General features: G+C 49.8%; 1 protein-coding gene across 3 annotated transcripts; it reads left to right on the forward strand.

The window, feature by feature from the left end:
- The first annotated feature begins 11 nt into the window (after window positions 1-11).
- F11R (F11 receptor) lies at window positions 12-24,390 on the forward strand. Of its 3 annotated transcripts, none has more exons than XM_070077463.2 (10): window positions 12-150; window positions 21,213-21,281; window positions 21,390-21,497; window positions 21,687-21,833; window positions 22,072-22,274; window positions 22,421-22,523; window positions 22,628-22,735; window positions 22,974-22,986; window positions 23,278-23,326; window positions 23,487-24,390. In XM_070077463.2, the coding sequence occupies exons 1-10, from the start codon at window positions 90-92 to the stop codon at window positions 23,520-23,522; spliced, it is 897 nt and encodes a 298-aa protein (XP_069933564.1). In that variant the 5' UTR covers window positions 12-89; the 3' UTR covers window positions 23,523-24,390. The 3 variants fall into 3 exon arrangements, with proteins under 3 accessions (XP_069933564.1, XP_089155832.1, XP_089155833.1); XM_089299706.1 differs by lacking the exon at window positions 12-150 and adding an exon at window positions 10,781-12,772; XM_089299707.1 differs by lacking the exon at window positions 12-150 and adding an exon at window positions 12,941-13,255.
- The last annotated feature ends 2,095 nt before the right edge of the window (window positions 24,391-26,485 follow it).

Here is a 26,485-nt window from a genome sequence, read left to right on the forward strand (position 1 = left end):
GGCTGGAGTTTAGTCCCCGCGCTGCTGTTGGCGAAGTTGCGTGTGTTCCCGGCGGCTCCGGCGGCTGTGGTCTGCGGGATCTATTCGCGATGGGGACAAAGGCAGGAGCCTGGCGGAAACAGTTGCTTCTCTTCACCTCGGCGGTGCTGTGTAAGTTCCCGGAGTTTCGGCAGGAATCGGTGGGTCGGGTCAGAGGTTGGAGGAGGACGCTTCCCACGCCCCTTGCCCGGGGGAGGGGGAGGAGCTCAGGAACCTGGCGGCCTCTCCTTTCGCTTCCTCTCCTCCACCCCGCTTGGTCCCCCTCCGCCCGGTGCGCCGCTGGCTCCCTTCCCCCACCGGTGAGCTGTGGGGCGGGGGAGGTGCCGCTTCTGCACGCAGCCCGAGGACGTGGGGAGAGCCGCTCGCCTACTCCCGCATCCTCGCTGCTGGCGGGGCCGGCGGGCGCCGGGACCCTCCCCGCACACGGCCGCCGGGCCGTCCCCGTTCGCTCCCGCGCGCACCCGACCTCCATCAGTCCCCCGAGGGAGGCGCGAGCCGCTCACCCCTGGCTCCCTGGGCTCCGGAGGGGTCCTCGCGGGAAAAGCCACGGAGTGGGCCAGGGTGGAAGTCCCTTTCCTTGGCTTTTGCTGAGGGGGGTCTCTGGTTACTGCGGTTGCTCGGGGGGAACAGTATGTGGGTGCCGATTCTGAATTGGAAATTAAATTGAAATCTGTAGTTTCTCAGGACACAGCACTCAACGTCCCTTTCTGGACTAGCCACCGGGGAGTTGTGAAATGTTGACTGGGTGGCGATTCCCAGGGGCAGGCTGTGGCCCTTGGTTGGCTGGATTCAGAGCCCCGACGCTGCCCTCCCCCTGGTCGCCTATCAGAGGTTTTGTTTCTTTTGGAAACTCCCTTTCCTGAGGAACAATGAGATTCGCTTGCTGGGGCCTGTTTCTGTCTAGGTGTGTTTGCGGGGAGCTGAGTGTGCAGTCTGTTGGTTTGTGCCTTAGCTTACTGGTGTCAGCACCCGTCTGATTCTTAGTTGCACCCGTGGGTGTGCTTGTGTCAGGATGTGTTCTGTGTGCTGCTGTTTCCTCTCCAGCTTCATGTTTTAGGAAATGTAAAAGAAATGGAGGATTACAGTCAGTAATTAGAAAGCAATCCATTTTGCTCTCGTCGAAGGCAGAGAAAGATTGTTTGGTCTGAGATGCGTTGATCACTCCTTTATCCCTTATCACAAAAACGTAAACACATTGACTGGACTACTGGCAAGTCTAATTCCTTCCCTGTGGTACAGATAAGGAAACAAGTCCCAAGCGGGAAATGACTTTCCCAGCCTGATTAGAGTGAGGGTTGGAGGTAGAACCTGGGAGTGGAAGCACGCTCGGGACACACTGCTCCACTCTGCATCCAGCCTCTCCAGCACGGGCAGAGTCTACTTCTTCTGACGTTTTCTCTCCCACTAGGTTCTTCCTACTTTTCCTGCTCCCTATCATTTTACTCTTCCATTTGCCTTTTTAAAAAGGCCCCCCCCCTTTTTTTTCTACACCTCACCTGTTTTGCTTCTGCCTGTATCTTTTTTTTTAAGATTTATTTTTTATTTATTTGAAAGTCTGACTTCAGAGAGAGAGAGAGAGATCGATCTTCTGCTCACTGGTTCACTCCCCAAATGATCTCAACAGCTTGGTCTGTGTCACGCCAAAGCCAGGAGCCTGGAACTCCATCCAGGACTTGAACCAGGCTCATATGGGATGCCAACACTGCAGATGGCATCCTAACCCACTGTGTCACATTGTCCGCCCCTTACTGTATCAGCACGGCTAGTGAATCTGTGGTCATTTTTTGATTCAAAGCGCTAAAGACTTTGCCAACCAGCATTTCCCCCACCAAACCCAGAAGTTTCTTCTGAGTCGGTGACTTGATTTCTAACAGTTTTGGTCAGTGACATTATTTGTCAGACTTAAAAACTTCCTGGAGCTGCTTCCTCCCCCACCCCATCCTTCCTTTACCCCTGTTTCCTATATTATTTATGGTAATCCCGCACTAAGCGCGTACTGGCGCTGAAAGGATGGTGCTAGCAACACTTGAGCTTTGGAGGAATCTTCAGGGAACCTAGCCTCTGTGGTTCAGAGGCACCCTGAATGATGTTGTCCTTGCCTGGTGCAATGCTGGGTCCTGAGAGATAGCATGTCCAGGGGATGGAGGAACGGGGCTTGTCTTTTATTTTTTTATTGTTGAAGGGCAGTCCCTCCCGGCCTGTCTTGACTAAGAGGAGAGACTGACAAAGCTGATAAAACTTTGGACAGGCTGGGTTGGTTGGAACTTTTTTTGTTTTTTGTTTTTTTTTTTTTTGACAGGCAGAGTTAGAGAGAGACAGACAGAGAGAAAGATCTCCCTTCCATTGGTTCACTCCCCAAATCGGTGCTCTGTGCTGATCCGAAGCCAGGAGCCAGGTGCTTCCTCCTGGTCTCCCATGCGGGTGCAGGGCCCAAGCACTTGGGCCATCCTCCACTGCACTCCTGGGCCACAGCAGAGAGCTGGACTGGAAGAGGAGCAACCGGGACTAGAACCCGATGCCCCAAACGGGACTAGAACCCGGCGCCCCAACCGGGACTAGAACCCTGGGGTGCTGGCGCCGCAGGATTAGCCAAGTGAGCCGACCATGGGTCTTGTCATTTTTAAATTAGGACATAGTGGGGTGGGGGAGTGCAGAAGTGGAAGGAAGTGGAAGCCAGGCCACCCTCCCTGGACTCCAGCGTGGCTTCCTCTCTGCCTTGTTTGTGACTCTGTCTGCTAGACTAGTCGCTTAGTCTCTTCATCTGTAAAGCAGGAGTAATGATACATTCCTACCCTGGTCATGAAGATCAACAGGCGTGATAGCTGCATGACCTTTACACGCTGGGCTTCTTGCTGGGCGGCTCTTACCCTTTCAGATTTTGTGAGGACAAAAGGATGCTGCCCCCAGGAGAGTAGGTCCAGGGAAACAGGGAGACCCCAATGGCTGGAGTCACAGAGCTGGTTAATCTGTCTGGGATGTCTGACGCATATACAGGTTGCCCGTATGTCCTCCCCCTTCCCTCCAGGGGTGCTCCTCATTGTGGGTGCTGCCATCAGGGAGGAAGAAGAAGGGGCAAGCTAGGACAGACAAGCCAAGTGACAGGCAGGGGTGCACAGGCTGGACACCGGGAGAGCTGGGCTCGGGGACAGTGGAGCTGGTGATCCGGAGTCCACACTGCCAGTTTCCCTTTCCCCGGATAACTGTACTTGGAAAAGTTCAGGTGTCTCCCAGGCAGAGGAAGTGTTGGGTAAGTCGGCTTTGGGTGTAGCCATGGGGGTGGGGAGTGGGGAAATGTGGGTTGGGGTGCAGCTGGCTGTGGCTCCCCTGCGCCTTATGAGAGTGGGGTGTTCCTGGAGGGGAGCCAGAGCAGTTTCTGGGTCCTGTTGTTTTCCCTACTGCAGGTTCTGGCTCAGGCCCTTCTGGCTTTGTTATTCAGGGACATTTAACACGAAACTGTAGGTGGATGAGTCACTCTTACCACTCCCCCCCCACCCCAACTCCCAGTAAGGAATTGTCCCCTCCCCCAAACCTGAAACTCTGGAGGTAGGAATTCCAGGGCCTTACTCTTTCCCTCCTGGCTCCAGAACACTTTCACTTTGACCATGTCTTCTCTTTCAGGTCCTTCGCAGGTTTTGTCTGGAGTCTCTAGCCTTGTTCTGGTTTGGGATAGGGATGTGCTGATTTTAAAACATTAGTCCTTTAGAATAGGGTGGGCATTGGCAGGGTGGGCATTTAGTATAGTGCTTAAGCTACCATTTGCTTTGCCTGCAACCCGCATCAGCAGATGATGGCCCAAGTACTTGGGGTCCCGGCCATTCATGTGGGAAACTTGGGTTGGTGTCAGTGCTCCTGGCTTTGGCTCTGTTGCAGGCATTTGAGGAGAGAACCAGCAGATGGAAGGTCTCTGTCTCACTGCCTTTCAGATAAATAAATAAAACTTTTGAAGTTTGGTTGAATTCAACATGAAGCCCTTTGGTCTTGGTTTTTTTTTTGCTTCTGTTAAGAAAAAAAGGTTAGTTGACATGGTTTGAGAATCGTGATGACAGGGGTGTTCGGTGTTACTCTATCTGTTCTATTTCATCCCACATCCTCCCCCCTGGTGTCTTAGGTATCCTTCTAGTATTGTGTTGTACAGATACTACTAAAAATAAAAACATACTTGTTTATTTCTCCCTTTTCTTGTATAAAAAGAGGCATACTCTATACATCCTATTGCATCTTGATTAGTTCATTTAATGTATCCTGGAAATCTTCTCATACTGGCATTGTTGGTACGGTGGACTTGGCTGTTAGGATCCACCCTGCCCACACACACATAGACTCAGCTGAATTCAAGGGGTCCTTGTTCTCTGGATAACAGAAATGGCTGGCCCCACCCCATCTCCCACCCAAAGATAGATTTAAAAGCTACACACATTACATGTGATAGATTGGGAAATAACGGGACTTGTTTTTCATGTCTGTTGGCTTTGGGGAGAGACCCTGGGGATCTCTTTAACTCCAACCTGCTTCCTTTTCAGAGGTTCAGGAAAGAGCTGGAGAACCACTCACAGTATTGTGAAGGGCTGTGGGAGCCAGTATGAGTAGACACGTATTGGGGTTTTCCAGGCATTGAAAACCTGGAGTTCATCTGCCTGCGACTGCCTGATAAGCAGAGTTTCTGTCTAAAGTCCAGCCTGTGTCGTTTGTTTGACAGTGTGGGGGTGGGGCAGAGGAAACAGCTGGCTGGCCGGAAGCTTGGTGCCAGGGAGTGAGTCCTGGGCAGGCAGTAGGGAGATGAGCGAGGGAGGGGAGGAGCTGAGCGAGCAGAACAGGAAATTCTGATGAGAGAGAGGGCAGGAGGGAGTGATTGGAGTGAAAGCCTTTTGCCCTGTACCACCATTAACACTTTCCGCAGGCCTCGGAGGGCTGAGCCAGCTCATTGACTCACTCAAAGTGCAGCCCAGGATGGCTGTTTAGACACAGCCCAGCCTGTTGTGGGGCTGGCAGAGCCTTCCGCCTTCCTCTTGCCCCCACATTCCTTACCGGTTCCATCCCCACCTCCAGAAAGGGCAGGCCAGCAATGCCTCTTCCCTGGCCCAGGAGTGCCTCCTGCTCTTTACTGGGCAAGCGGAGCCTTAGAGGAGCTGGTTCAGACTGCACAGGATGAGTGGTGCGGAGGAAAGGACAAATGGGGGTGGCTGGGGCCCGGAATCTGGAGGTCTGAGTTCTAATTGTGTCCCAATGTTCGTTCGTTTGTTAATCCAGCAACCCTTAGTGTTAATGAATAACACCTGCTGTCCAGAAGGTCTGAAAGGAGCCAGTGGTGTTGGTGTTAGGTAAACCGTGGGCAACTCTGGCTGGTGGCTGTGGGAGGCTCTTGCTCCCCTGAAGCAGGAGGGTCCTATGACCAGAGGGGACTTGGATGAATTCTTAGAGACCACCAGAGGAGAGACTGGCTGCCTGGCAGGCTTCCCTCCTTTTCCTTCCTTCCTTCCTTCCTTCCCTTCCTTCCTTCCTTCCTTCCTTCCTTCCTTCCTTCCTTCCTTCCTTCCTTCCTTCCTTCCTTCCTTCCTCCTTTTTTTTAAAAAATGAATTCAAGCAAACTCATGGCACTAAAAGCAACTTAAGGAAAATTCACACAATTAACAGGATCTATAGAGAGAAGAAAGGATTTCTTTATAGGTAGTGGTAGGAAGTAGAGTTTCTGTTGTGGGCTGGCCCCTTCGTGGGCAGGGGCTGGTTGTTGGTGAGTTCTGTGCAGTGTCTGGAGGCCTCTGCCTTCCCTTTCTTGCCAGTGCTTCCGTGTGTGCTCGTTGGGCAGGACGTGGTGCAAGGGACTGGAGAGGATACCAGTGGGGCTGACTCCTCCCTTCCCAAGGAGCTGCGGACACAGGCTGACTACACAGGATAGAGAGTACAGTGCCAGGAGCTGGCCTCAGCATTCAAGATATTTTGGGCACATAGAAGGGAAAAAAGTAGTTTTCTAACAAGTTAAATTTTTTGTTTAAAAAGTAGTATCTACACAGTATAGAAGAATGGGAAAATATAGAGAAAACAAAATCATGCAATATCTTATCTAGAGGTAAATACTTATTACTGGTATTTTGTTCTTTTGTCTTAAGTCTATGAATTAATATGATTGTATATATTTATTTTAAATAAAATGGGCTTTAAGCAAGAACTATTCCTTAGCATTCTGCTGTATGTCTATATCATAATTTATTTAACCATTCATCTTTTGTTAGGCATTTTAAAATTGTTTTCCTTTGTTGTACTAGTACTAAATAGTGTTAACTTGTTTTTTTTTTTTTTTTTTTAAAGGTGTATTTTTTTTTTTTTTTTTTTTTTATTTTTGACAGGCAGAGTGGACAGTGAGAGAGAGAGACAGAGAGAGAAAGGTCTTCCTTTTGCCGTTGGTTCACCCTCCAATGGCCGCCGCTGCAGCCGGCGCACCGCGCTGATCCGATGGCAGGAGCCAGGATCCAGGTGCTTTTTCCTGGTCTCCCATGGGGTGCAGGGCCCAAGCACCTGGGCCATCCTCCACTGCACTCCCTGGCCATAGCAGAGAGCTGGCCTGGAAGAGGGGCAACCGGGACAGAATCCGGCGCCCCAACCGGGACTAGAACCCGGTGTGCCGGCGCCGCAAGGTGGAGGATTAGCCTATTGAGCCACGGCACCGGCTTAACTTGTTCTTGTTTGCAAATCCTTAAACTTAACTTTGATTGTTTTCTTAGGCTATCTTCCTAGAAATTGGGGAGAGGTTAATTTTTTTTAAAGAGTTTATTTATTTATTTGAGAGGCAGAGTGACAAAGGTAGAAACAGATCTTCCACCTGCTGGTTTATTCCTCAGATGTTCACAACAGATGGGGCTGAGGCAAGCTGAAGCCAGGAGGCAGGAACTCCATCCAGTCTCCCATGCAGGTGACGGGACCGAGTCCTTGAGCCATCATCTGCTGGCTCCCAGAGTGCACACTAATTAGCAGAAAGCTGAACCAGAAGTGGAGCAGAGACTGAGACACAGGAACTCCTTCCTGTATGGGATGCAGGAGTCTCAACTAAAGGCTTTAACCTTCTGTGCTACAGTGCCTGTGCCTAGAGATTAAAATATTGTCAAAAGATTTTTTTTTTATTTGAAAAGCAGAGTGACAGAGAGAAAAAGGATCTTCCATCCACTGATTCATTCCCCAAAGGCCACAACAGCCAAGTCTGAGCCAGGCTGAAGCTAGGAACCTAGAATTCCAACGGAGTCTCCCATATGGGTGGTGTGGCCCAAGTACTTGGTCCATCCTTTGCTGCTTTCCCAGGTGTGTTGCCCAGGTGTGTTGTGGATTAGCCACAGAGCAGCTGGGACTTGAACCAGCGCTCTGATACGGGATGCTGCCATCACAGGAGGTGGTTTAACCCTCTGTTCCATAACGCAGGCTCCCCTCTCTGGCTTTCTCTTTTGACTATTGTGTTTGCTACTCCTTTCTGGCTTTATTTTACTTTTCTTTTGTTTTTGTGAACTGATTTTTTTTCTTTTGTAAGAATTTCTCTTTCCCACTCCATTTTTCTCTAAATTACAATACTTAATATGTACTTGCTTATTATAGTAAGGTAGAACCCAGAAAGGAAGAGCTATCTGTGTTTCCATCTCAGATAAAATGCACTGTGAAGTGTTTGGAGGCTATTCATAGAGATTTCCTTTCCTTTCCTCTCCCCTGCCCTTCTCTCCCCTCCCCTCTCCTCTCCTTCCCTCCCTTCCCTTTCCCCTTCCCTCTCCTCTCCTCTATTCTTAAGATTTACTTACTTATATGAAAGGCAGAGGCAGAGAGAGGTCTTTCATCAACTGGTTCCTTTCCTGGATGGCCTCAACGGCTGGAACTGCACTGATCCGAAGCCAGGAACCAGGAGCATCTTCTGGGTCTCCCATGCGGATGCAGGGGTCCAAGCACTTAGGCCATCTTTCACTGTTTTCCCAGGCCATAGCAGAGAACTGGTTCAGAAGTGGAGCAGCCAGGACTTAAACCAGTGCCCCTATGGAATGTTAGCACTGTAGGTGGTGGCTTTACCTACTGCGCCACAGCGCTGATCCCACAGAGATTTCTTAAAATGCATATGCTCATGTTATTTTTATTTGTAAAAGTAAGATCATAGGGGCCAGCGCTGGGGAACAGCGCGTTAAACCACTTCCTACAGAGTTGGCATCCCATATGGGGGCCAGTTCTAGTCCCAGTTGATCCTTTTCCAGTCTAGCTCCCTGCTAATGTGCCTGGGAAAATAGTGGACGATGGCCCAAGTTCTTGAGCCTTGGCATCCACGTGGGAGACCCACATGAAGCTCCTGGCTCCCCGCTCCTGGCTTTGGCCTGGCTGTTGTGGCCATTTAGGGAGTGAACCAATGGATGGAAAACCTCTCTCTTTCTGCTTTCCTTCTTTCTCTGTGTAACTCTGACTTCCAAATAAATAAATAAATCTTTTTAAAAAATAAGATAATCCTTGTTAAGGTCTTCAAGGACTTATTTTTTGTTTTCTAAAAAGAATTATTTGTTTATTTGAAAGGCAGAGTAACAGAGACCTTCCATTCATTGGTTCACTCCCCAAAAGTCCACAACAGCCGGGCTTGGATCAGGCTGAAGCCAGGAGCTCAGAACTCCGTCCAGGTCTCCCATGTGGGTGGCAGGGACCAAAGTACTTGTGTCATCATCCACTGCCTTCCCAGATACATGACAGGAGAGTGGATTGGAGGCAGAGTAGCCTGGACTCCACCGACACTCTGTTGTGGGATGTCAGCTTACCAAGTGGGGGCTTAACTCCCTGCACCACAACACATGCCTTGATGCTCGTTCTTTCATTGTGTAGACATGTCATTGTGCCTTCTTAACTCAAGGTTGCAGTTAGTGGAGATTACAACAGAATGTCTGGGGCTGATGCCTGCTGGGACCATAATATTAGTCTATTAGGACTGCCAGGCAAATACTGTAGAGGAAGTGGCCCAAACAACAGCAATTTATTTTCTCACTGTTTTGGAAGCTGGAGTTCCAAGATCAAGGCATTGATAGGGTTGGTTTCCTCTGAGGTCTCTCTTGGGGACTTGAAGTCTCTTCGCCTGGTCCACCTACTGTGTGTGCACAGCCCTGCTGTCTCTAACCTGTTCTTACTAGGACACCAGTCAGCTTGGATCAGGTCACGCCCTAGTGGCTTCATTTTAATTTAATTACCCCTTTGATGGCTCTGTCTCCACGTACAGTCATGCTGTGAGGTACTGAGGCTAGGGCTGCAGCGCAAATTTGGGGGAAGCAACTGAGTCCATAGCAACCTTAAGCCGTCATGGAGACTGCCAGGGTGCTGTTCAGCTGACTTGGAGTTTCTGAGTTGCTATTGTGGTCACTAAGATGATGAGGGTGTTTTAGATGGAGTTACATCTTTCCTCCCCTTCCTTGCATTAGAAGGCCCTGGCATTTCTTCCTCTTTTGGCTGCACCCACTTGCCTGGGAGGGCCTTAGTTGTGTCTTATGTACACAACTTGGATGGGAGAAACCAGCCTCGATTAGTGTGCATGCAAACATCTACGCACATGCTGCAGCACAAGTACAGGAACCAGGCCCTTTTGCAAGCTGTCAAGTGGGAAGTGCCCATAGGCAGAGACTTCTGTTTCAAAGCGATTTCTTTTTCGCAAGGCGATTTCTTTTTTGCTAGGATGAATTTTGGAGTAGAGAGTTGGCCTATAAAGAAACTAAGTATGTTACTGATTTCTTTATCTACCAAATGCATTTCGTATTCCATTTTCTTCTGTCAAAGATTTATTTATTTGAAAGGCAGAATGAGAGAGAGAGAGAGACAGAGAGAGAGAGAGAGAGAGATCATCTACTAGTTCTTGCTCCAAGTGTCCACCAACAGCCATTTGAAACCAGGAGCCAGGAACTCCATCCAGTTCTCTACATGGCTTTTGTGGGCATTTGAGGAGTGAATTAGCAGATGGAAGATTGGCAGATTCTCTCTCTCTCTCTGTGTGTGTGTGTGTGTGTGTGTATGTGTGTGTGTGTGTGAGAGAGAGAGAGAGAGAGAGAGTGAGAGAATGTGTGTGTGTGTCTGCCTTTTGGATAAGTAAACTTTAAAATAAAGCTATGCCAATATTAAAATTTCTGGACTGAATGTTGGGCGCAGTAGCTTAAGTCACCACCTGAGATCCTCGCTTGGGTCCTGGCTACCCTGTTTCCAGTCCAGCTTCCTGCCAGTGCACATCCTGGGAGGCAGCGGATGGTGTGTCTTGGGTCTCTGCCACCATGTGAAAGACCTGGGCCCCCAACTTTGCTCTGGCCCAGCTCTGCCTGTTGTGGACATTACATGAGTAGACCAGTGGGTGGAAGATCTCTCTGCATCTCAGACTTTCAAATAAAATAAAAGTAAATAAATAATATTTAAATGTTTGGGCTTTGAAACAAGTTTGCTTTTTCTTCATTTGGCATAATCTGTTGGCCACTTTAACAGTTAGGCTTGGGGTGGGCATTGTGGCACAGCCCGATAAGCTGCAGCTCGGAATGTCTCCATCCCATATTGCAGTGCTAGGTGGAGTCCTGGCTACTCTGCTTTCCATCCATCTCCCTACTAATGTGCCTGGGAAAACAGACAAGGATGGCCCTGCCCCCTATGTGGGAGACCTGGATGCAACTCCAGGCTCCTGGCTTCGGCCTGGAACAGCCCTGGCCTTCATGGCCATTTGGAGAGTGAACCCATGGATGAAAGGTCTCTCTGTGTGTCTATATGTCTCTCTCTCTCTCTTTCTTTCTTTTTTTTTTTTTTTTTTAAGGTTTATTTTATTTATTTGAAAGGAAGAGTTACAGAGAGAGGTAGAGGGTGAGAGAGAGATGTTTTCCATCTCTGGTTCACTCTTCCAATTGCTGCAACAGCCAGAGGTGAGATGATCCAAAGCCAGGAGCCAGGAGTTTCTTCCAGGTCTCCCATGTGGGTGCAGGGGCCTAAGGACTTGGGCCATCCTCCGCTGCTTTCCCAGGCATACCATCAGTGGAGTAGCTGTGACAGGAACTGGTGCCCATACAGGATGCCAGCACTTCAGGCTGGGGCTTTAACCCACTGCCCCACATTGCCGGCCCCCTGTGTCTCTCTCTCTCACCTACTTTTCCTTTCAAATAAATAATCTTTTAAAAATAAATAAGTGAGGAGCCGGTGCTGTGGCGCAGCAGGTAAAGCTACCGCCTGCAATGTCGGCATCCCATATGGGCACCAGTTTGAGTCCCGGCTGCTCCTCTTCCAATCCAGCTCTCTGCTATGGCCTGAAAAAGCAGTGTCAGGTGGTCCAAGTCCTTGGACCCCTGCACCCGTGTGGGAGACCCGGAAGAAGCTCTTGGCTTTGGATAGGCACAGCTCCGGCCGTTGCGGCCATCTAGGGAGTGAACCAGCAGATGGAAGACCTCTCTCTCTGTCTGTATCTCTCTCTGTAACTCTTTCAATTAGTAAAATAAATCTTAAAAAATAAATAAATAAGTGAAACACATGGGACAATTTAGTTAAAATTAAAAAGATACAAGAAATAAAAAACGAATAAAACATTTTAAAAAATAATTGGACTTGTTTTTGTAGATGAACCTTAACAGGTGGATGTCACAGCCTGCTCTGACCTAATTTACTACTGCTCTATATTCTGCAAACATTTGTTGAATGTTGGCTGTACCAGGCATTATGCTGAGTGTTGAGTACTCAGAATAACAAACAACCGTGGCGCTTGCTCCCTGGGGGTTTACTTCCTTAGGGAAGGCTTGTATTTGCACTGGCTGTGGCGGGTGGGAGAAATCCTGTTTTGCAGGATAATGGAAGCCTGGGAGAGGCCTTATCCTGGCTGTGGCGAGGACTGGGAGTGCTTAGGTCACTTCCTGGAAAATAACATGGATGAACACCTGCCAGCCAAAGAAAGAGGGGAGAGGGCGTTCCGCACAGCACACAAAGGGTGAGTGAGGGCAGCTTGTGGAACAGCCCTGATGTTGCTGGGAGTTGTAGTTTTGTTTTGCTAGAAGGTACACTGCCATAGTAGAGTGGACAATGAAGATGATCAGCTTCTTGCAGCTTCAGATAGTCTTAGAACTTTCTTACCTTGCTGAAAAATGTGGATTTTATCATAAAGGCAGTGTGGAATCATCAAAAACTTGCAGAAAGTGTCGGGTTTGTGTTTTTAGGGAGGCTGTATAGTATGAAAGTGCCTCAAGCAGTTCATGGGAGAAATGGAATGAGCAAGATAAGTTTATTTTCATGTAAAAAAATTTGAAGTTTATGCATTTTTTAATAGTATGCATGAAATTCTTGAAGACTCTTTGTATGTATGGATTTCATATTTTAAAACCTCAAAGTAAACTTATCTTTTCATTCTATTCTCCCATGCACTTTTGAAAGCAGTCCTAACTTCAGTTGCACTGCAGTGGTCTGAATCTGCAGCACCAGTCGTAGTTTGGCCTGGGGCAAGTTTCTTAACTGCTCTGGGTCTCTGTTTCTCATGGAGAAAATAGGAGTGGGGCAGGCATTGTGGCGTAGTGGGCTAAGCCTTCACTTGTGATGCACATATCCCGTCTTGGAGTGCTGGTTCAATGCCAGCTCCTCCATATCCAGCCCAGCTCTCTGCTAATGTTCTTGGGAGGCAGCAGATTCAAGTACTTGAGTTCCTTCCACCTGCATGGGAGACCTGGATGGAATTCCTGGCTCCTGGCTTTGGCCTGGCCCAGCAGCCCTGGCTGTTGCTACCATTTGGGGAGTGAACTAACAGGTAAAAGATAGCTCTCTCATTCTGCCTTGCAAAATAAAGAAGCCCTTTAAAAAGGAGAGAAGGCTGGCACTGCGGCTCACTAGGCTAATCCTCCGCCTGCAGCGCCAGCACCCCGGGATCTAGTCCTGGTCGGGGTGCCGGATTCTGTCCTGGTTGCTCCTCTTCTAGTCCAGCTCTCTGCTGTGGCCTGGGAAGCAGTGGAGGATGGCCCAAGTGCTTGGGCCCTGCACCTGCGTGGGAGACCAGGAGGAAGCACCTGGCTCCTGCCTTCGGATCAGCGCACAGTGTGCCGGCTGTAGCGGCCATTTGGGGGGTGAACCAATGGAAAAAGGAAGACCTTTCTCTCTGTCTCTCTCACTAACTCTTCCTGTAAAAAAAAAAAAAAAAAAAAAGAGAGAGAGAGAGAAAGAAAACCACCGCTGAAGGCGCTTGTTGGGATTAAATGATGGCACCTGTATGCTCACAACAGCGTCCAAGTGCTCAGTAAGTGTTAACTCTTCATCTGGTGGTTGGGATGGAGGAGGGATATTTCTGTCCGTGGGCCCAAAACCCATTGTTGCCTTTACCTTATCTGCGCCTTTTCTTATTCTGAGCATAGACGAAATTAAACTTCACAATGGGGAGGATTTAGTTTTCTTCATATTATGTGTATAATATGCCAAGACGAAGCTGTGAGGAGGCAGGGGCATGTGAAAGGGGCGAGGAGAACGTGCAGGGAGACTGGCTGTCCTGACGTAGATGGGGTCTGGTGAGAGAAAGCCCTTAGCTCCGCTGGTCCATCCCTGAAGGTTCTAGAGAAGAGTCAGCTTTTCCAAAGCAGAGGAGGCTTGGTGGGCTGGAGTGTAAGCCCTTCTCAGGCACTATTTAGATTTTTTTGTCTTGTTGAAGAAAACGTTGAAGTCAGAAAGAGGTGTAGGGGGGCCTGCGTTGTGGTGCAGTGGGTTAAGCCGTGGCCTGTGACACTGGCATCCCAATATGAGCAATGGTTTCCAGTCCTGGCTGCTCCATTTCAGATCCGGCTCCCTGCTGTGCACCTAGGAAAGCAGTGGAAGTGCTTGGGCCTCTGCACCCATGTGGGAAACCCAGGTGGAGTTCCTGGTTCCTGACTTTGGCCTGGCCTAGCCCTGGATGTTGAAGTCATTTGGGAAGTGAGCCAGTAGATGAAAGATCTCAATCTCTCTCTCTCTCTCTCTCTTCATAACTCTGACTTTTAAATGAATCTTTAAAAAGAGAAAGATATATTGAAAGGCCTATGGACAGAGAATGATAATAAGACAATGGTTGTTTGGTGCTTCCTGTTGTGCTAGCTTGTTCAGCGCTCACTACAGCCCTTTGATGTAGAAACTGTTATTAGTCCCATTTTACAGATGGGCAAACTGAGGTTGAAAGTGGCTAAGCAAGGCCGGCGCCGTGGCTCAATAGGCTAATCCTCTGCCTTGCGGCGCCGGCACACTGGGTTCTAGTCCCGGTCGGGGCGCCGGATTCTGTCCCGGTTGCCCCTCTTCCAGGCCAGCTCTCTGCTGTGGCCAGGGAGTGCAGTAGAGGATGGCCCAAGTGCTTGGGCCCTGCACCCACATGGGAGACCAGGAGAAGCACCTGGCTCCTGCCTTCAGATCAGCGTAATGTGCCAGCCGCAGTGCGCCGGCCGCGGTGGCCATTGGAAGGTGAACCAACGGCAAAAGGAAGACCTTTCTCTCTGTCTCTCTTTCTCACTGTCCACTCTGCCTGTCATAAATAAATAAATAAATCTTAAAAAAAAAAGAAAGTGGCTAAGCAGCTTGCTCTGCCGGTAAGTAGCAGAGCTGGGATTTGAGTGCAGGGAGTCTGGTTCCAGAGGCATTGCAGGTTCAGGAATGAGAAGGGGGATGTGGATCCTGATGGCTGAGCTGTCCTGTGGTGAATAGGAAGGGTGTGGTGGTCAGCTGGGACTTGATTCCTGGTTTGGTCGGAAGGAAGTAGTCTTGGCATAAGCAGGTCACCACAGACATAGGGAGTTCTGCATCAGGGAGAGGTGGGGGACATTCTGATGAATTCTGCCTTTTTTGGGAAGATTTATTTTATTTATTTGAAAGAGTTAGAGCGAGAGGTAGAGACAGGGAGATTCCCATCTGCTCACTCACTCCCCAAATGGCTGCAATGGCTGGAGCCAGGAGCCAGGAGCTTCACCAGGGTCTCCCATGTGGGTGCTGGGGCCCAAGGACTTGGGCTATTTTCTACTGCTTTCCCAGGCCATAGCAGAAGTGGAGCAGCTGGGACTTGAACCAGTGCCCATATGGGATGCTGATGCTGCAGGCTGGGACTTTAACCCGCTGTGCCACAGTGCCGGCCCCCATGCCCCTGCATTTTTTTTTTTTTTTAAGATTTACTTATTTATTTGAAAGTCAGAGTTACACAGAGAGAGGAGAGGCAGAGAGGTCTTCGATCCACTGGTTCACTCCCCAGTTGGCCACAACAGCCGGAGCTGTGCTGATCCGAAGCCAGGAGCCATGAGCTTCTTCTAGGTTTCCCACATGGGTGCGGGGGCCCAAGGGCTTGAGCCATCCTCTGCTGCTCTCCCAGGCCATAGCAGAGAGCTGGATGGGAAGTGGAACAGCTGGGACTCGAACCAGCACCCATATGGGATGGCGGCACTGCAGGCGGCAGCTTTACCCATTGCGCCACAGCGCCGGCCCCCTGCTCCTGCATTTTAAAAGTAAAGATGAGAAGCCCAGGCTAGGTAATGGCAGTCAGGATTAATGAGAAGAGGAATATGCCTGTTTTCCAGTATGTATGTGTGTGTCCTTGAATGTGGTATAATCCCTGAACATGTTTTAGATCTGATTATCTGAGATGATCTAAAACAGAAGCAATGGAGGAATCAAATCCATGCATTGTGGTGTGTGTGTGTATGTGTGTCTTTATTTCAAAGGCTGGTTTTTAGTTTAATTAGATGCTGCTGTTTATTTGGGTGGTGTCACGGGTTGAGTTCCTGGGAGGTTGACTCTAAGGTGTCCATTATCATACAAGACATTTATTAGGGAGTGTTCTTGGGACTTCTGTGGCAAGGAGGGGAAAGAAAGAGGATTGGGTGTAAGGAGACCTCAGTCCACCTAACAGGGAGTCTGGGAGCAGGAGTGGCTTTTCCATGTTGTCCCAGGTAGGGCAGTGTGGTGGCAGAGCTGGCTTTACATCTCCCCTCCCGTCACTGGTCAAGCAGTGGCTGCGGGCTGCTCCTGCCCTGGGAAGACGCCTGTGCTTGGGCAAGGCTGTTTCCAGCTGTCTTCAAGGAGGGCTGATAGCTGAGTGCCCTCTTTTGGCAGCATCCCTAGCAGGTGGATCAATAGGGCCTTCGTTCTTGGAGGGATCTGGTTTGAAGAGCTCCTGTGCCTGTGCGTGTGACAGGAGGCAAATCGTAGAATTTAAGAATCTTTAAAAAGGAGCTGATGCTGTAGCTTAGTAGATTAAACCCCTGCCGGCAGTGCTGGCATCCCATATGGCCACTGGTTCGAATCCCGGCTGCTCCACTTCCAATCCAGTTCTCTGCTGTAGCCTGGGAAAGCAGTAGAAGATGGCCCAAGTCCTTGGGCCTCTGTACCCGTGTGGGAGACCCGGGAGAAGCTCCTGGCTCCTGGCTTTGGATTGGCGCAGCTCTGACCATTGCGGCCATTTGGGGAGTGAACCAGCAGATGGATGATTCTCTCTCTCTACCTCTACCTCTACCTCTGTAACTCTGGCTTTCAAATAAATAAATAAATAAATACATTTTAAAAAGAGAATCTTGGGGCCAGCTCTGTGGCACAGCGGGTTAACACCCTGGCCTGAAGTGCCAAAATCCCATATGGGTGCCAGTTCTAGTCCCGGCTGCTCCTCTTCTGATCCAGCTCTCTGCTATGGCCTGGGAAAGCAGTAGAAGATGGCCCAAGTGCTTGGGCTCCTGAACCCACGTGGGAGACCCAGAGGAAGCTCCTGGCTCCTGGCTCCAGATCAGCACAGCTCCAAACATTGCAGCCATCTGGAGAGTGAACCAGCGGATGGAAGACCTCTCTCTCTGTCTCTGCCTCTCTCTGTATCTCTTTCAAATAAATAAAAATAAATCTTAAAAAAAAAAAAAGAGAATCTTTAAAAACCAAAATTCCCATCCTTAAAACAGAGAAGGCTGACTTGGCTGAAAATCAAGATGTTTCATGATCTTTTTATTTTTTAAGTTTGATTTGACTTTATTTGAAAGGCAGAAAGATACAGACAGAGGGAGAGAAAGAGAGAGAGAGAAATAGAAATAGATCTGTTTGTTGGTTCACTACCCAAATGCCTGCAACTGCCGGGGTTGGGGCAGGAGCTCCAGCTTGGTCTCCCACGTAGGTGACAGGGATCCAGATTCTTGAGCCGTCTTCTGCTGCCTTCCAGGGTGTTCATTCAGCAGAAGCTGGATCTGAAACAGACTTCTAGGACCTGAACGAGGCACTACGGCATATGTGGGCATGGCAAGCAGGGACCTAAGCTGCTGTGCCGAATGCCCGCCCCATTGTTGCCAACACTCTTGATGAGAGCCCGGTAAGAGACTTCCACATCCTCAGGAAGAGCTTTCTGTTCAGTAGAGGCCATTTGGTTTAAATGCAATATTTGGGGCTGGTGTTGAGGGCCAGTTGAGGGCCTCTGTGTGCAGCAGTGGCATCCCATGTGATCACGGGTTCAAAACCCAGCTGCTCCACTTCAAATCCAGCTCCCTGCTAATGCTCCTGGGAAAGCAGCGTAGGATGACCCAAGTGCATAGGCCCCTGCACCCACGTGGGAGACCCGGATGAAGCTGGCTTTGGCTTTGCTCAGTCTGAATCATTGCAGCCGTTTGGGGAGTGAACCAGCAGGGGACAAAGATCTCTCCTCACCCTTGAATAAATAAATAGATCTTTTTTAAAAAGTATGCCATTTTGTTACATAGTTTGTCTCCATTAAACCGACGGCAGTTCTGAGGAACAGCTGTATTTACCAGACAAGAGAAGGGTATAGAACACAAGGGATGCAGGAGGAAGCCTCTGGCACTTCAGCTCTGTCATTTCCTTGCTCTGAAACCTCGGGCCAACCACTGAGCCTTTTTTTTTTTTTATTTTAACTTTTATTTAATGAATATAGATTTCCAAAGTACAGCTTATGGATTACATTGGCTTCCCCCTCCCCCAATGACTTCCCTCCCACCCGCTACCCTCCCCTTTCCCGCGCTCTCTCCCCTTCCATTCTTATCAAGATTAATTTTCAATTTTCTATATATACAGAAGATCAGTTTAGTATACATTAAGTAAAGCTTTCAACAGTTTGCACCCACATAGAAACACAAAGTGAAAAATACTGTTTGAGTACTAGTTATAGCATTAAATCTCAATGTACAGCACATTAAGGACAGAGATCCTACATGAGGAGTAAGTGCACAGTGACTCCTGTTGTTGACTTAACAAATTGACGCTCTTGTTTATGGCATCAGTAATCTCCCTATGCTCCAGTCATGAGTTTCCAAGGCTATGGAAGCCTTTTGAGTTCTCCGACTCTTATTTAGACAAGGTCATAGTCAAAGTGGAAGTTCTCTCCTCCCTTCAGAGAAAGGTACCTCCTTGTTTGAAGACCTGTTCTTTCCACTGGGATCTCACTCACAGAGATCTTTCATTTAGGTCCTTTTTTTTTTTTTTTTTAATGCCAGAATGTCTTGGCTTTCCATGCCTGAAATACTCTCATGGCAACCACTGAACCTTTGAGACATTTAGTTTCCTTGTTTGTGAAATGGGAGAAGTAATAGTTATCAGCACAAATTCACAGTGTTGTCATGTCAGATGGAAATAAACGTATTTATTTATTTTTGAAGATTTACTTTATTTATTTAAAAGGCAGAGTTGCAGACAGGTTACTCCCTGAATGGCCACACTGCCTGGGGCTGGGCCAGGCTGAAGCCAGGAGCCTGTAACTCCATCTGGGTTTCCTGTGTGTCCTTGGATCATTTTCTGCTGCCTTCCCAGGCGTATTAGTTGGGAGCTGGATTGGAAGTGGAGCAACTGGGACTTGAACTGATGCTCAATGGGGGCTGAGCAGCTTAAACCGCTGTGCCACAACGCTGGCCCCTGAAGTAAAGGTATTTTGAAGCGTTGTCTAGATGTAATGCCAACGGAGAGGGAAGAAGAACCCAAAACTTTACGGAGCATCTGGTTCAGACCTTCACCTTCAGATGCAGAAGGGGGTCTCAGGTCAGGAGGCCGTGGTTAGTGAATAACGAGAAAATGTGCTTGATGCACGCAGATGTGGGCATTGCACCGGTCTTTATGCACTGCTCTAGGAAGCCAGGACTCTGACTTACAGCTGCAAATGAAAGCATACTTCTTAGATTTGAGTTGTGAAAACATGAACGAGGGTAATTGTGTAAGTGCAGTTTTGTGGCCACATTGTGTGGTTCCAGAATCTTCTGCCATTGGTTCATTTTTTTTTTTTTTTTTTGTTTAAGATTTATTTATTTATTTGAAAGAGTTACAGAGAGGCACAGGTAGAGAGAGAGAGGGAGAGAGGGGTCTTTCAACCACTGGTTCATTCCCCAAATGGCCACAATGGCTGGAGTTGGGCTGACCCAAAGCCAGGAGCCAGGAGCTTCCACTGGGTCTCCCACGTGGGTGCAGGGGCCCAAGGACTTGGGCCATCTTCTGCTGCTTTCCCAGGCCATAGCAGAGAGCTGGATTGGAAGTAGAATAGCCGAGACATGAACCGGTGCCCATGTGGGATGCTGGCGCCACAGGTGGAGGTTTAACCTACTAAGCTACAGCACCAGCTCCTTTTTAAAGAAGCTTAAATTCTACGATTTGCCTCCTGTGACATGCACAGGCACAGGAGCTCTTCAAACCAGATCCCTCCAAGAATGAAGGCCCTACTGCCCCAGCTGCTGGAAATACTGCCAAAAGAAGGCCCTCCGCTATCAGCCCTCTTCTTCCGGGTCTTCCATGCTGGTGTAGGGGCCCAAGCACTTGGATCATCTACTGCTTTCCCAGGCCATAGCAGAAAGCTGGATAGGGAGTGTAGCAGCCGGGACTCAAACCGGTGCCCATATGGGATGCCGGCACTGTAGGCGCTGGGTTTACTCATTGCATCACAGTGCTAGCCCCATGTCATTGGTTCTTATTGTGTTACATATGTGGGGACCTCCCCCTCTTGTGGACCCCATGCCCATCCCCCTTCTTATTTTATTAGCCTCCTGGCTCCTCACTTCCTCTCTCCACTCCCACACCACAGCACCGTTTCTTTTAAAGGTTTATTTATTTACTTTGGAAGAGTTGTAGAGAGAGAGGGAAAGAAAGAGAGAGCTTCTGCCTGCTGTTTCACGTCCCAGATGGCTGCAATGGCCAGTGCTGGACCAGGCCAAAGCCAAAAGCCAGAAGCTTCTTCCAGGTCTCCCACATGGGTGCAGGGGCCCAAGCACTTGGGCCATCTTTTGCTGCTTTCCCAGGCCACAGCAGAGAGCTGGAAGGCAGTGGGAAAGGTGGGACCTGAGCCAGCGCCCATGTGGGATTTGCCTGCTATGCCACGACGCCGCCCAGCACCTTTTCTCTTCTTTCTCTGTTTGGCAGGTGGGAGGTTCTCACGAGCTGCTGGAGCCCACTTCCAGTCCTGGCTCCACCTCGGACTAGCACTTTTTTTTTTTTTTTTTTTGACAGGCAGAGTGGACAGTGAGAGAGAGAGACAGAGAGAAAGGTCTTCCTTTTTGCCGTTGGTTCACCCTCCAATGGCCGCCGCGGCCAGTGCACTTGCGGCCGGCGCACTGTGCTGATCTGAAGCCAGGAGCCAGGTGCTTCTCCCGGTCTCCCATGGGGTGCAGGGCCCAAGCACTTGGGCCATCGTCCACTGCACTCCCGGGCCACAGCAGAGAGCTGGCCTGGAAGAGGGGCAACCGGGACAGAATCCGGCGCCCCGACCGGGACTAGAACCCGGTGTGCCGGCGCCGCAAGGTGGAGGATTAGCCTACTGAGCCGCGGTGCCGACCTTTTTTTTTTTTTTTAAACTGCTATTAGTTTCAGTTCCTTGTGTAAAATTGGGATAATAATACTTGTCCTGCTGACATGTGAAAACCCTCTGGGAAGCACCCAGCGGGCCCCAAATGCTGAGTATCATCCTCATTCCTTCTGCTCCTCCTTTGCCCACCCTCCTTGCCTTGCCTGCAGCATCGCAGCTTCCTCCCAGGATTGCTTTGACAAGTGCAGGGGTCCCAGCACGGGGCCCATCTTCTACTGCTTTTCCAGGCCATAGCAGAGAGCTGGATTGGAAGTGGAGCAGCTGGGTCTTGAACCGGCGCCCATATGGATGCCGGCGCTACAGGTGGCGGCTTTACCTGCTGCTCCACAGCACCAGCCTCAGCTCGAATCTCTTGACTCCTTTCCCCTGAGGATCTCGGCTGAGAAGCCCTGTTCTGTGTGCTGATGGGGCCCACCTCTTTCCTTCTCAGGTTCACTGGCGCTGGGCAAGGGGACAGTCTACACTTCGGAACCTGAAGTCAGAGTTGCAGAGAATAATCGTGAGTTGGGAGGGGCTGTGGAGCAGGGGCAGGGTGGGTGTGAGGTGAGCGGGTTCCAGGGCCAGGGGTTGGGATCATTCTCCGTCTTCTCCTTTCGACCCTCTGCAGCGGCAAAGTTGCCCTGCACTTACTCTGGCTTCTCCAATCCCCGTGTGGAGTGGAAGTTTGTCCAAGGTACAACCACCAGCCTTGTCTGCTATAACAGCAAGATCACAGGTGAGTTGTCCCGCTTCCTTCCTCATTGCCAAGGTTGGGGAATCATTGATCCATGCCTGGGTCTCCCTGGCCTTCCCCTTCTGCCTCCTGGAGGAAGAAGAGGACCTACGTACACCTTGGGTCCCACCTTCCTTGGTTCTCCTGTTCTCTGTTCACTCTGCTCTGCCTTTGCTTCCTTGCTCCTGGCAGCTTCCTATGAGGATCGAGTCACCTTCTCACCGAGCGGCATCACCTTCCGTTCCGTGACTCGGAAAGACACTGGGACGTACACATGCATGGTCTCTGAGGACGACGGCAACAACTATGGGGAGGTCACCATCCAGCTCACTGTGCTTGGTATGTGCACAGTGTTTTCGACTGTTTCCCTAAGCCCGCGTCAGACCCTGCTGAGCTCTGGAACTCGTTGATGACGAAGAGGAGATGAGCCCTTGGCTGGATGCAGATTAGGGGCCTGCCAAGGGAGGGCGGCCACAGGGTTTGGATCGGGGTGTCATCCTAGGCAGCTACTTGGACTCGGGCAACACCCCCAACCCCTCCATTGTGTTCAGCACCTCTTTCCTTCTCTCCCTCCCAGTGCCTCCATCCAAGCCTACAGTCAACATTCCCTCCTCCGCCACCATTGGGAACCGGGTGGTACTGACCTGCTCAGAACAAGATGGTTCCCCGCCCTCTGAATACACCTGGTTCAAGGATGGGATGCTGATGCCTACAGATCCCAAGAACAACCGTGCCTTCATCAACTCTTCCTATACTCTGAACCAAAAGTCAGGGGAGCTGGTATGGATGGGGTGGGGGTGGAAGATGTATGAGAGGCACAGTTGCAGAACCCCTGAACAAGCAACAAAGTGGACTTGGAGTCAGGATCAGGGGATACTTGGGAGAGGTTCTTGGCTTTTTCAAGCAGAAAGCCAATTTGTTTCTAGGTCTTTGATCCCTTGTCAGCCTTTGATACTGGAGAATACAGCTGTCAGGCACAGAATGGATTCGGGACACCGGTGATGTCAAATGCTGTGCGCATGGAAGCTGGTGAGTGAGAGTGTGGTTGGTGCTTGCATTCAGTCCTTGAGTGGCTATGTTATTGGTACCACAGGTAAGCACCCAGGCACCTGACCTCGTGTTGTGTCTCACAGTGGAGCTGAATGTAGGGGGCATTGTGGCTGCTGTCCTGGTCACGCTGATTCTCCTTGGAGTCTTGATCGCAGGCATCTGGTTTGCCTATAGCCGAGGCTACTTTGACAGTGAGTTTGGCTCTCCTTTGTGTTGTCTCCATCCCAGGCATGGGTTCATGGGTGCTCTCCGAGCCCTGACCCTGACACTTTGTCCCTGGATATGGGTGTCTCCCCCCCTCCCCAGGAGCATGGGTCACCTGATCTAGCATGTATCAGATGCCCCGTGCTAGTCCCCTCATTGTGTGTGCCATGCTGTCTTGTACCCTGCTGACACTCAAGATCCCATTTTTTTTTTTTTCTCTTCTAGGAACAAAGAAAGGGTGAGTGACATGTTGTCCTGGGATTGTCGGAGGTGAAAACGTGGATGCATGTGGTTTGCAGCATGGGCCCAGGGGGATGGGCTGGAGAAGGAGACAGCCAGCCTCGGGGGAAGACCTTGGGATTTCTACCCCTGCTTGCTGTGACCCTGGCCTTGTCCTGTCTCCCTCTGTGCACACCTCTCTGCTGAGCACTTCTGTAAAGTTCTTGGTTCTGCCCTCTGAAGTTGGAGGGGAGGGGGTGGCTCTGCACCTGGGGACCTGAGTGTCTCCATCTTCCATCTTCATCTGCAGGACCTCCAGCAAGAAGGTGATCTACAGCCAGCCCACTGCTAGAAGTGACGTGAGTACACTGCCCTGGGGAAGGGGACCTCTGCACACACACGCACACCCCCACACACTCCCAGGGAGTGAGGGGGTTCCCAGCCTGTGTGTGCCTGTGTTTGGGGGATTGTAGGCTAAAGAAAACTAGAGAGAGTTGACTGGATGTTTTCTCTCCCCAGGGCGAATTCAAACAGACCTCGTCATTCCTGGTGTGACCCTGGTCTGGCTCCCGCCTGGTCCTGTGCTTGCCTTACTCCGGTGCTACTAGACTCTAGCCCCTGGTGTCTGTAGTTTTCACAGGCCCTCTACTAGCATCTCAGTTAGGATGTGTTTTTTAATGATGTCAGCTATGTGCCCCTTCTCCCTGTACACACTCTCTCTCAATCCTGCTGCTGCCGAGTGGCCTGGGATTGTAGAAAATTCGTATTCCTCAGCCTATGAGGGGTCAGACAGGAATCCCGGCTGTGCCTATTAACTCCCTTCTACGTAGACAGCCAGAGGGGTGGGGCTTCCTGAAACCCGCCATCGCTACCCAGCTGGGCCGCAGTGGCTTCTGAATCGGTTTCCCTCCCCATGGAGAGCCAGTGCCAGCCATTCTGGAGTGGGGGTCGGAGACTGGAGCGGCTGGAACCGTTGTTTGGTGATGACGTTAAATCTCCTCCATCTCTGGAGCCCACTGTTCTGTCTCCTCACCGGAAGTGCCACGGGGTCCTGTCCTCCGTCTGAACAAAAGCAGACTGGCGCTGTGTCCGTAGGAAAGCCGAAGCACAGTAAACCTTCAGGGGACACGGAGTGGAAAAGATTTAAAACCACAGCTCTGAAGAAAAGCTGGAGCTGGTAGCCCAGACCGTCACCCTTCCCTTGGCTGGAACAACTGGACAGAGCCCTCTGAGACTGTGTGTGTCTGTGGGGCCGTGTGTGGCAGCTGAGCCCGTGTGTGCGTGTGTGTGTGTGTGTGTGTGTGTGTGGTCTTAGCCAAATGCTGAAATTGGATGGATGTTGGGAGGTATCTTAGCTCTTTGGTGAGATTGCGTTTCTGTGCGTTTGTCTTAGCTGGATGTTGGAAATAAAAAGTTGACTTGTCGAAGGTTCTTTTTGTGGGAAGCTGGAGAAAGGAGATCTTTGAGGGTCCCTGAGCTCCTTTGTTCAAACAGGAAAATGCCTTCCCTGCAGCCGGGGGCTGGTTCCCAGGACCCTGTCCTGCCTCGCTTCCTGTTTCCTATCTCAAGGCAGAGCTGCTTCCTGGAGCACGCGTTCCAGAACCCTCTGTGACCAGGCCTTCTGCTCGGCCTGCTCAGCCAGGTGAGAGGAGAGGGTGCCCCCTCCCTCTTCCCGCCCAGCCAGGTGCATTAATGGACTTCTCTAGGGCTGCCGGCAGAGCTGCTTTGGGGCCGAGGCAGGGAGTTCCTCAGATCCTTTGGAGAACTTTAGTGTGAAGTAGTAACTGATGCTTTGTCTACTGGGATGGGGTTCAGGAGAGACTGAAGCCTCCTAAGCAAGGCAAGCCTGGCCATCATTGCTTTCTTCTTCCCATCTAGAACCTTCTCTGCCCCTAAATTTCTGTTTCCCCATCTTCTACAATCCCTCAATCTATTTATTATGTAGCAAGAGAGCAAAGAAAGGGTCCTGTTGACTATCTTTTATTTCTTTCTGTGGCACGTGAATGCCACTTTGTCATGTTCTAGCCCCATATCTGAAAATCCCTAACTCAAAGTTGAGTTTTCTATTATGGATTTAAAAAAAAAAAAAAAAAAAAAAAAAAGAGGGTTAAGGGTCATGTGTGTCCCAGTAACAAAAAATATTTCCAGAGGAAATAAGATCCAATTCACTAAGTAGAGATCGTGGTATGGTTCAGTAAGGATGAGATTTTTAAAGTATGCTTCAGTTGCGTATTGTGGTTGGAAGATGGGGTGGGGAGGAGCAGGTGATTCATGGCTCTGGTAAGCTATGGTTCCTCTCTCAGAGCCACTTGTCAAGAGTATGAGTCAGTTACGGCCAGCCTTGGAATTTACCTCTCCATCTTACGAGAGCCCTTTTGAGTTGGAAAACACCCTGTCTGCTTCATTTTAGAATGTCAAAACTACTTTTTTAATAAATGTTTATTTTTCACATTGAGTTCGTTTAAATCCTGAAGTTCTGTATAAAGAGAACTGGGACTCCCAGAGAGACTTGGATGTCCAAACTTTTCCTGGTAATCATATTATTAAGAGATTAGAGATATGCTTCCTCGCATGCTTCTGATAGTTACTTTTTTTTTTTTTTTTTAAGAGGGAGGGAGAGAGACCGTCCATCTGCTGGTTCACTCCCCGAATGGCTCAACTGCTGGGGCTAGGCCAGGCCAAAGCCAGGAGCCAGGAGCTTTTTCCAGGTCTCCCATAGGGGTGCAGGGACCCAAGTTCTTGGGCCATCTTCCACTGCTTTCCCAAGCACATTAGCAGGGAGCTGGATGGAAGTGGAACAGCCAGGACCCAAACAGGCACCCATAGGGGATGCTGGCACCAAGACTACAGCTTAACCTACACCACAGTGCTGGCCCCGATAGTTACTTTTTAATTTAGCTTTTCCATCAGTCTGTGCTAGAATGGGAATGATCCCCAAATTGCCATTCCCTACGTTAAAGGGAGACTTGAGGGATAAGAATGGGACAGGCTCATGGATATTCGTGTTTCAACAGGATCTGAACCCAACAAGATCAGATGGGATTTTAAGGATGTCCTTTTTTTTCCTTCAAGATGTGAAATCCAGTGACTTTTTATACATATTCATTGTGTAATGATTGCCACAAATTAACACGTTCAACACCACTCTTGCCTTTCAAATAAAATTTTTTTTTTTTTAAAGGGACAGCAGTGTTGGTCAAAGGGTACAAAATTAAAGAGTTACATTACAGACAGGGAGAGGCCTTCCATCCGCTGGTTCACTCTTCCAGTGACCACAGCAGCCAGAGCTTGGCTGGTCTGAAGCCAGGAGCCTGAAGCTTCTTCCAGGTCTCCCACGTGGGTGCAGGGGTCCAAGCACTTGGGCCATCTTCCAGTGCTTTCACAGACCACAGCAGAGGGCTGGATTGGAAGAGGAGCAACCAGGACAAAAACTGGTGCCCTTATGAGATGCCATTGCCGCAAGTGATGGCTTACCCTAGTGTTGGCCCCCAACATCTGCCCCTTTTTAATTCTTTAGC

Source organism: Oryctolagus cuniculus, chromosome 7, assembly GCF_051225735.1.
Source record: "Oryctolagus cuniculus isolate XC-2025 breed Fujian yellow rabbit chromosome 7, ASM5122573v1, whole genome shotgun sequence".
NCBI classification, from domain to species: Eukaryota; Metazoa; Chordata; class Mammalia; order Lagomorpha; family Leporidae; genus Oryctolagus; species Oryctolagus cuniculus.

Coding starts and splice junctions, on each gene's coding strand:
- F11R (XM_089299706.1), top strand. CDS start 12,565: ATGCACATATCCCGTCTTGGAGTGCTGGTTCAATGCCAGCTCCTCCAT. Junction 12,773..21,212: donor TTTGGGGAGTGAACTAACAG/GTAAAAGATAGC, acceptor TTTCCTTCTCAG/GTTCACTGGCGCTGGGCAAG. Junction 21,834..22,071: donor CATCCAGCTCACTGTGCTTG/GTATGTGCACAG, acceptor TCTCCCTCCCAG/TGCCTCCATCCAAGCCTACA.